General features: G+C 38.0%; 1 protein-coding gene across 2 annotated transcripts in view; it reads left to right on the top strand.

The window, feature by feature from the left end:
- The window catches only part of ICE1 (interactor of little elongation complex ELL subunit 1), a 45,887-nt gene extending 36,828 nt beyond the window's left edge, over window positions 1–9,059 (top strand). For both annotated transcript variants that reach the window (XM_065752989.1, XM_065752990.1), the window contains exons 14-18: window positions 407–567; window positions 6,200–6,390; window positions 6,918–7,024; window positions 7,597–7,695; window positions 8,498–9,059. In XM_065752989.1, the coding sequence (XP_065609061.1) occupies window positions 407–567; window positions 6,200–6,390; window positions 6,918–7,024; window positions 7,597–7,695; window positions 8,498–8,679 (740 nt within the window). In that variant the 3' untranslated portion in view covers window positions 8,680–9,059. The remainder of the gene's footprint in view (window positions 1–406; window positions 568–6,199; window positions 6,391–6,917; window positions 7,025–7,596; window positions 7,696–8,497) is intronic.
- Window positions 9,060–10,024: the final 965 nt, after the last annotated feature.

Consider the following 10,024-nt stretch of genomic DNA (forward strand, 5'->3'; position numbering starts at 1 on the left):
GTCCAGTTTCTGTGTTCCAAGACCTGAACTAAACAGCAGTAACAAGAATAAATGGAGACAAATACAAAAGAACTGCAGTTGCTGTTGTTACTCAGCCAAGTCTGGTGAAGCCATGCCTGGCCTAGTGACTTAAATACACTCTTTTTGGAAAGAAGAAGGAAGAAAAAAACAATTACAGTGGGAGAGATGGGGTTTTTTTGTTTGATTCCTCCCTGTGCCCCCCAGTTTAAAGAAAGGAGTGAGGTGTGACAGTATGGCTCTCTTTTCATTGGACTGCAGTTGTTATGTCTTCTGCCTTATCCCCTTGTTATATTGTTGTAAAATGTACTTGCTTTTGATGTCTGAGTATACTTTTGTTTTAATTAAATCTTAAAAACTTATGTTCTTCTCTTTTATTTCCTCTTAGACTTTCCAGACTCAGTGAAATTGATTTTATTCATGACAAATATATGGCCTGACATATTTTTCTTCCGAGGTGCAATTAACAAAGCTATGCAATTAATTATCAGGCAGAATGCAAATGACAGTGTCCTGGCCTGTATGAATGCCTATCTCAGCTGGGAACAGGTAACTTCTTTCACTTACAGTATCAGCTTTCATCTGCATTGTTTCCATTGCAGGTTGTATGAAACCAAGAAGCTTCTGATGAAGGATGTAAAGAGACCTTATTGCACTCTACCACTTCCTGAAGGGAGGTTGTGGTGAGGAGGGGGTGGGCCTCTTCTCCCTGATAAATAATGACAGGACGAGAGGGAATGGCCACAAGTTGCGCCGGGGAAGATTTAGATTAGACCTGAGGAAAATTTCTTTCTCTGAAAAGAGTGGTCAGGCACTGGAATGGCCTGCCTAGGGAGGTGGTTGAGGCACCATCCCTAGCGCTGTTCAAGAAGCGTTTAGATGAGGTGCTAAGGGATTTGATTTAGTAGTTGGGTAGGGATAGTGATAGGAGGATGGTTGGACTAGATGATCTTGTAGGTCCTTTCCAACCTTATGAACCCATGAACCTATGTTCAGTGAACCTCCTATGGAGTTTGTAAATTGCACAACTAATACTACTTATGTCTTTCTTTCTGTGGTTGTCTAAACCCTATCAGAACGCAACACTTTTTTTGTTGTTTTCCATATTATTACTAATCCCTCTATCAAACATTTAAGGTAAATATTGATTTTATACTTTGACTGAAGCATTCTTGGACCAGGGAATTGTATGCCTCTGTGGAACTGTGTTTGTTTGGTTTTTTTTCCTCATGTTCCTTTAGGTCATTTTTTGTTTGCTTTACTTTGTGGGGTTTTATTTTGTTTTGTTTTCAGTATGTGTTGGGCTTGTCTGTCTTTTATAGTAATTGGCAATTGTTTATCACAGTTACTTTCAGGATGAGCATGTCTCATCTTGTGATCTTTCTGTGAGGTACACTGTAAATAACCACTTAGCATAAAACAAACAAACAAAAAAAACATTGACAAACCTAATTTCACAAGCAGTTACAGTGAAGTTCAAGTCTGAGCCCAGGACTTCATGTATGAACCTGGATAAGTCATTTAATTTCTGTTAGTTTTAAGCAGGCACAAATTGCCTTCCTAAAATTAATGTTGCAAAGTGGAAAAACTGAATCATCCTTAATATCAGTAGAAGCAAATATATATAATGCAGACTGGAAGCTGGGCGTACTTTGCTTCTGCTTTAGGAGTTTGTATAACAAGCTTGGGTGTTTGCTTGAAAGCTACTGCCCTATTAGATTTGAATGCCAATATTAATACCAGGCTTGCTTGGTGGAAGAGTTATAGTTCTGTAAAGTATCAAGTGAAAAGAGTCATCTCAATTCATAGTTATCCTTTTCTCAGTCCTAAGCATGTTGCTTGAAATCTATAATTGGAACTACAAGTAGGTTTACAGTTATCAGTGTGGCCTTTATGTGTTATACCCACTGGGAAAAGCATGTGGGTTTTTTTTGTATGATAAGAGTGGAGTCGCAGCCTCTATAAATGCTCTGTTATGGTACAGGCTTACAGTGGAATGAGGTAGGAGGCAGTGGATTTGTATGTATTTCTATTTTGTTTGGATGTATCACAAAGCTTTGGTGTTTAGAGTTATGCAGAACTACAATCCCTGACACAAAGAAATTATACTCTCCTTTTTGTTAGGTTATTGTTTTCAATCTTGTGCCAGTAGAGATATATACAGATATGTCTCAGTGAATGTCCCAAGATCCATTAATTCTGTATACTCTCGCTACCTACTTTATAGCTTGGAGCTCTGTAACATATGAGAGCTGTTGCAACTGGGGAACAATCTCAGGAGCTTCTATTTATGAGAAACACATCACCCTTTCTGTAAGATGGTTTTTACTTATATGGAAATACAGGGAGAAATTTCCATTGGTTCATGGTTGAGAGTGTGTTATAAAGAATCACATGCCTTAAGACAAGCTGGAAGGGAAGAAGACCAACCTGACTGAGCATGGAGCTTTCTTTGAGAACTGAAGGGGAAAAAGAGAATTTACCACTTTTGGAAGAAGGGTCTGACAACTGAGGAAGAGTACAAGGATATTGCTTTAATAATTAGAAAGGGAAAAGCCCAGCTAGAACTGGGCTGTCCATCACTGTAAAAGAGAACAAAAAATGTTACAGATACTTGAAATAGCAAAAGGAGAGCCAAGGAGAATTTCCATTGGATGCAGTAGGGAACATCACCACCAAAGGATGAGGAAAAAAAAGCCAGAGGTACTCGACAACTTCTTTATTTCTGTCTTTAAGAATCAGATCAGTTATCCTTAGGGTATTCAGCCACCCTGAGCTGCAAGACAAGGATGGGAAGCAGAGTAAATACCCCACAATTCAGAAGGAAACAGCAACCTACTACTCTGCCTAGACTTTCACAAGACTATTGGGCTAGATGGGGTACACCTGAAGATCCAACTGAGGGTACTGACAGAAGTGTTTGCCAAGCTGCTTTTCATTTTTATCAGCAGACCTGGTCAGCCAGTCCCAGATGACTAGAGACTTCCTGGTGTGACACCCATCTACAAGAAGGGTTGGAAGGATGATCTGGGGAACTACAGGTCTGTCAGCCTGAACTTGATATTGGGGAAAGTTATGGAGCAAATCATCTTGAGTGTCATCATGTGGCATGTACAAGACAGCCAGGGCATCAGGCTGAGTTCACTTGACCAATCTGATCTTCTAGGACCAAATGACCCACTTGTGGATGTAGTCCATGTAGACTTTAGTGGAGCCTTTGATGCTGTGTCTTATACAGCATTCTCCTTGAAAAGCTGTTAGCCCATGGCTTAGATGAATGTACACATAGCAGGGTTAAAAAATGGCTGAATGCCTGGGCCTGGAAAGTGGTGGCAAATGGAGTTAAATCCATCTGGTAAACAGTCACAAATGGTATTCCCCAGGGGCTGAGGGGGACCTTTTATATATCTTTGTTGATGATCTGGACAACTGGATTGAATGAGTCCTCAGTAAGTTTGCAGATGACAACAAGTTGGGAGGAAGTGTTGATCTGCTTGAGGGTAGGAAGCCTCTACAGAGGAATCTGTGTGGGCTGGATCAATGGGCTGAGGCCAGTTTTATGAGATTCCACATGGCCAAGTGCTAGGTCCTGCATTGTGCTTATAACAGTCCTGTGCAATTGCTACAGGCTTGGGCCAAAGTGGTTGGAAAGCTGTACAGTGGAAAAGGATCTGAGGGTGTTAGTTGACAGCCATCTGAACATGAGCCAGCAGTGTGCACAGGTGTCCAAGAAGATGAATAGCATACTTTCTGATACCAGAAAGACTAGGTGTCAACAGTTTGCAGGCCGGTTTGACCCAGTACTGTGATGATTGAGGCAGGAGGACCCATGGGCTCATGCCCCAGGGAAAAGGAAGGGGGAAAGGGAAAAAGGGAGAAGGGAGATGGGCCTAGGAACAAAACAGCGGCAACGATCTGAGGAGGAAAGCTAATTTACTAAATAAGATATCAGAAAGGAAAATGACACAATATAATACAATATAATAGGAATTGAGGCTAATGAATCAAATAAAATGAGCAAGAGAGAGTGTCCAATAAACCGAAGGCCTTACACTAACACTGAAGGCGGATGGCTGCAACAAACACCCACTGCCGAGCTCAATCCTGAAGGGAAGAGAGCAGGTCTCGTGACCACAGACAGTTTTTATCTTTCCCTCTGGGCGGAAATATGTAAAAATGCAAAGCATCGCACAGTCCTCTGGGGAATGTAGTTCTTCTCTTCTGAGACAGGTATACCTGGAACTATCGATGATGCAGCTAGAGCATTAACTCTTTAACTCCCAATACACTGCATGATGTTATGATGTGGAATATCAATAATATAACAAAAATCATAAAACCATGACACTAGGGAAGTGATAGTCCCCCCTCCTATACTCAGTACTGGTGAGGCTGCATCTTGAATGCTGTACTTAATTTTGGACTTCTCACATGTGAAATACAATGAGGCCCTGGAGCATATCTATAGAAATGCAGTGAAGCTAGTGAAGGGCCTGAAGCACAAGTCTTCTGAGAACCAGCTGAGAGAACTGGGATTATTTAATCTGGAGAAAAGGCCTAGGGGAGACCTTACCAGTCTCTATAAGAGTTGCACTTAAAATAATATCTCCTACTTAATTATGTTGTCAGATAATATCAAAGATGGATGTTGCTGGTAGTACGGCAGCAGAGGTTGAACCTGCCCACCAATATTCTGTTAAATTTTTGTTGCCATGCGACAAGTTGCAGCAGAGGGACTGTCTGACAGAATAGCATCTGACATGGAAGTGCATATGAAACAAATAAATGTAATTTAATTCCTCCATGTGGAAAAAAATGTACACATTTGACATTCATTGATGGTTGCTAAATGTTTATGGAAGCCAAACAGTGAATGTGAGCACAGTGGGGTGGTGAGTGGTGCCATTTAGCAGTAGTGACAGCAACAGCGAGTCATCTCCACCACCGCAGATTTTTATGAGTGTTGCATGCAGGCTCTTGTTCATTGCTGGTAAAAGTGCATAGCAGTGATGGTGATGATGTTGAAAAATAGTATTTTGTAGCTGAGAATTTGCTCTATCAAACTGTACTACAGTTCTCTTTGTATCTGTTGTAGTTTCCATGGCAATAAATAGAAGGCATTACTTTTGGAGTCACTTATATATCTGAAGGGAAGCTGTAGTGAAGTGAGAGTCAGTCTCCCCAGTAGCTAGCAATAGGGTAAGAGGTAACAGCCTAAAGTTGTGCTGGGGAGATTCAGGTTGGATATTAGTTCAAATTTCTCTGAAAGAGTAGTCAAGCATTGGAAGAGGCTTCTCATGAAAGTGGTGGAGTCACTGTCCCTGAAAGCGTTCAAGAAAATTGTAGATATGGCACATAAAGTAATGATTTAATGGGCAGGGTAGTGTTGTTTTGACGATTGGACTTGATGATTTTAGAGGTCTTTTCCGGTCTTAATGATTCTGTAATTCTATGATCACAGTATAAAAATGACCCCACGTGTGACAGGAAAGCTTGTTTAGCATGGAGATTTTGTTCTCAGTTGAAGTATACCAATTTTAGTGACACTGCAGAATATCCTGTTTATGTGGTCCTATGCACTAAGAAATTAAGCAACCACTATGTATGTGTTATGTGCCTAGATGTTTTGTCTTATTTCTTCAGGTTTTCAAAGTATGTTTGTCTTTTTAATCTACTTGCTTAACCATAGCTTTTGATTAGCAGAACAATTTTATTATATGTTTTCAGTCATTATTGCTTTAGATATTGAAAGTACTTCCATTGAAATTAAACCCTAATGAGCAATAATCCATTTTTTTAGCATTGTAATATAAAAAAAATAAATCTCAAAATGGGCATGACTGGTGTAATCTTGCATTGGATAAGGCCTTTTTTAACCTTAATGTTTTGTGAAGAGAAAGAATAATCTCCTAATTGTGGGAGCAGGGGGAAGAATATGGTTTATGGTCATGTCTGTTTACTCAAACTATGTTGTTATTGAAAGCATCAAGAAGATTGAGGTCTAGAAGATTTCAGTTCAGTGTAATTTTGTTTGTGTTAACTCAAGCTCAAAAGTTGAATTTGTGGTGTAAGATGGTCTCCAATGGTTGCTGTACATAGTCAGAATCTGTTATTTGTAAACAGTATGCTTCTAGGTTGTAACTTTTTGTGCATTTAAGGTAATCAACTTCTGCAATTCCAGGGTTCATCTTTAGATGCTGGTATTATGGTCTCAAACCTGCTTTTAGAAATGCAGTCATGTACAAAGATAGAATTTCAGCTGAATGAGCAGTATGGAGAAGATCTGAGTGAAGATGCTTGGCAGTACATATTTGCTATTGATCTACTTTGCTCTCATCTTAAATGGAATTGGACACATGACAATGTCATAAGGTATTGTAGCAAGCAGTTTGTTCAGACATTTTTACCTGTTTTTTGTTGTTGTTTGGTTGGTAGTTGTTTACTTTTGTTTGTTGTGTTGTCAATATTTTTTGTTGTTTTTGTTTTCAAATCAGATCATACTTGTAACTCAGTTTTCAGAGATATAAGGAACTTGTGTAATACATTCACATTGTGGCATACAAGTCATATACAAATACAGATGTAAAGTCAGTGGAGTAGCCTCATGACTTCTGAGATGCAGAATGTTGCAAGGAAGTGACAGTCAGAACTTATACTTTGAACAGGAATGATTCTTCCAACAAGTTAGTTTTTATTGTAAGCATTTAAAACCTTCTTTACATTGAAGATTTCTAGGTGCTCAGAGCACTACAGGTCTCCCTTGAAGATGTATTAAAGATATCATGGATTTCCATAACTCCAATTTATAAGCAGAAGAATCATTTGTATTTGTTATAGTATAAATACCATACCACCCCTTCATGCAGTATTGGATTCTCACATTAATTCATCTTTCACAGCAAAGTGCTCTGGCCTTCTATGGACAAATGGATAAAGAAGAGAAAAGAGCATGAAACTGCACAATGTGTTCCTGATAGTATTATAGCATTGACACTCAGGCTAATTGGTAAGTAATCTAAATTTTATTTTGAAATTATTCTTAATTTATGTCCTTTAAATAAGGCAATTCAGCATAAAAAGTAATTTGAAGTACTTCATTTTTTGTTTTTTTTTTTATTTCCTTCAAAAATTTTCACCTTAAAGGACGAATTGCTACAATCCTCTGCAGATATTTTTGTTTTGTCAGCCTGTGAAAAGCATGTACTTAGGTTCTGAGAGATGTTGCTACGATTTCATGATAGTAAATACCAATATCTTTTATTTATTTAAAATGAAAATATATAATCAGGAGCTATATTATTTTATATACTTTGTTACAAAAGCATGCTTTACTTATTGCTAGGGTAGATTCCTTTATTTGCTATCATGGATGAACTGTGGTTCCCAGTAGATGTTTTTAGTTATTTAATGTTGTTTTTAAACAGAAGTTGCATTCTTCAAGAGTTTTATGCTGTCAAATTGTATGAAAAATACCTTGGGATCTGTAGTCAGAAGAGGAATAGGATGACTGTTGTTTCCAAGACAGATGCAATAACAAGAGGGAGTTTTTTTTTCTTGTTGGTTTTTTTTTTTTTTCAGGTCGATTGGGACAAATAGGTTTGAAGGAAGGATATCTTTCTGCTGTGAAGAATATTAGTTCTGTAATTGGGCTGTTTGTACAGCATGCAAAAGAGGAAGGTAATGTCTATTTAGAAGAACTTAAGTGTAAAATTTGCAGTAGACAGAATGAGCTCAAATTGGGACATTCATGCCAAAACAGCCTGCTTGTGCAGTTTTGTGTTAATGATGAACAATATATACAAGTTTCCGTTTGAGTCTTTGGCTCTTCCAAAGATAATGAAGCCTGGCTATTAATATCTCTTTTGGTCAGGGAGCTACTCAGAAGTATTTTCAGGCAATTTCACCTAATGTACCAGCTGCTTCAGAGTACATTTTGACACAAACAAGAATAGTTTGCTACCTGAGCAGCTCAAACTGTTCTAATTTCTTGACTAAGACAAAGCGAGGGAGGAAGACAGTAGAGATTTGCAGTACTAAGTTATTCTGGATATTAAGTTCATTTTACAGTGAAGCATTCACTGATGGGAGGGAATTATTTGACCTACTCCTGTAGCTTTTTTCTCTTGAGTCTCAGGCTTTTCCACGTAAGTGGATGGAGACACCTGTAAGCATCTGTTTCTGTGTAAACCTGTTTGTTTTCATGAAGTTTAATCGCCCTGAACTAGAGTACAATTACTGGATGCTCAAATCATTTGTGTCCATTGAATACTAGAACCCTGCTGAATTCAGGAAACTGGAAAGTACAAGTTTAAATGAGATGTTAAGGAATTTTAGTGCAGATTATCTTCTTCCTACTTTCAGGCTTTAGACATCTCAGCTGTTAATGTTTTTATTCCAGTTCTTGAGCTAGCAGTTTCTTTAGATTTAGAATTGCTGATATTCAAGTTTATGGAAGCTAATTTGTGTTAACTCTTTGCAGATGTTCCATGGGGTGTGCAGCTGGCAGCCATATATTCACTATGTGACTTGGGTTCAAGCAATCCAGTTGGCATTGTTGGGGCCATCCATGCTTGGAGAGCAACAGTTCTTAACAGCATCCCTTTTGCAGTCACAAGTGGCTTAGCTGAAGTCAGTTCTCTCTGTAAAATGGAGCTACACTAAAACATAGTCAAATGGTCCAGACTAAAGAAATGAAGTGCCTTACACATTACTAAGCAGAAATTGGTTCCAGATAAGAACAATACACAGTGGTATCTTTTTCTTAGCAAAATATCTGATCACACAAAGCAACCTCAACTCTTTTATTTGTCTTTTCTGCTTGAGGGGAGAGTTTTAAAATGAATTAAAGCTTGCATTTCCAAATAACTCATCAGTGATCTTGAAAGCCAGTGTGGTTTTGATTTCCAATACATTTCTGGTTTAATGTCAATAATAATCAGTAGTTAATTCAATTTGGAGCATGGGCATTTTGTAATGGCAGAATATTGAGCATGACTGAAACTTTATTCTTATTTTGTACTATATTTGTAAATTAGCTGTTCAGATAGCAGAATTTTGCCCAGATTCTGCTCTATTTTCCTTGAATAGTTTCATCAACTTAATATTAAGTAGTTGTGTAAAGCAGGTAGAACTTATGAACTTAAAGTAGGTAGTCACTTAGAGAGTAACAGAGATAAGAAATCTCTGAACTTGTATATATATGATATATTCTGATAATGTGTTTTTTACACTTGATATTGTTCCACTTTGGGAATTTTGTGAATGTAAATAGAAAGTTGGTTCAGAAAAAATGTAAACTTCTAATGATAACTTCACTACAGCCTGCATTTTTATACCTTCTCTAATAAAAAAAAGCAAACACTGTTATGTTCTTGGTCTTCTCAAACAACGCACTGGGAGTGAACTGTTGATTATAGTTTAAATAAGTACTAATTAGAGGAGAGCAGTTTTCAATGGGATTGTCTAAAGTCATTTAAGTATTTTTCCAGTTGCAGCAAACATTTCATTTTCTTCTGGATCTTGTAAGTCTTTCTAGCACCTGAGGATCAGGTTCAGTTTCTTGGTCCTATAAACAGTTTCTCAGTTGCTTCATGAGCCACAGGGCTTCCAGCTTTTTTTCCTGGATGTTCTGCCTCAGAAGACAGCTCTTTAAAGAAAGTAAAGTCCTCCCCTTGCTGTTCTGCTTCACTTAGATGCTGCTGTCTTCAACAGTATGCATGCTGTTTTTGCATACAGGCAATTAAGTATTGCCTGTAGTAGCAATGCCTAATGCATCATACATTAAACTGAGACACCTTAGGCTTATTCTGTCTTTCCAGTGTGTTTTTACATCTAGTTCAGACTGTCTAAACCTACCATTTCTGGTGTTAATGGAATTTAATAATCACTATTGATCTTTATGCTTCCTATTCTAGACTCCTTGATAAAGAAAGATTAAAGTACTAAGACCAGTTCAGTCATGTTTCTGAATGTTCATTGGAAATATAAATCCTGGATTGGAGTAGCT

The sequence above is a fragment of the Cyrtonyx montezumae genome, unplaced genomic scaffold, assembly GCF_038088225.1.
Source record: "Cyrtonyx montezumae isolate F1298 unplaced genomic scaffold, pur_monq_1.0 scaffold_8, whole genome shotgun sequence".
NCBI classification, from domain to species: Eukaryota; Metazoa; Chordata; class Aves; order Galliformes; family Odontophoridae; genus Cyrtonyx; species Cyrtonyx montezumae.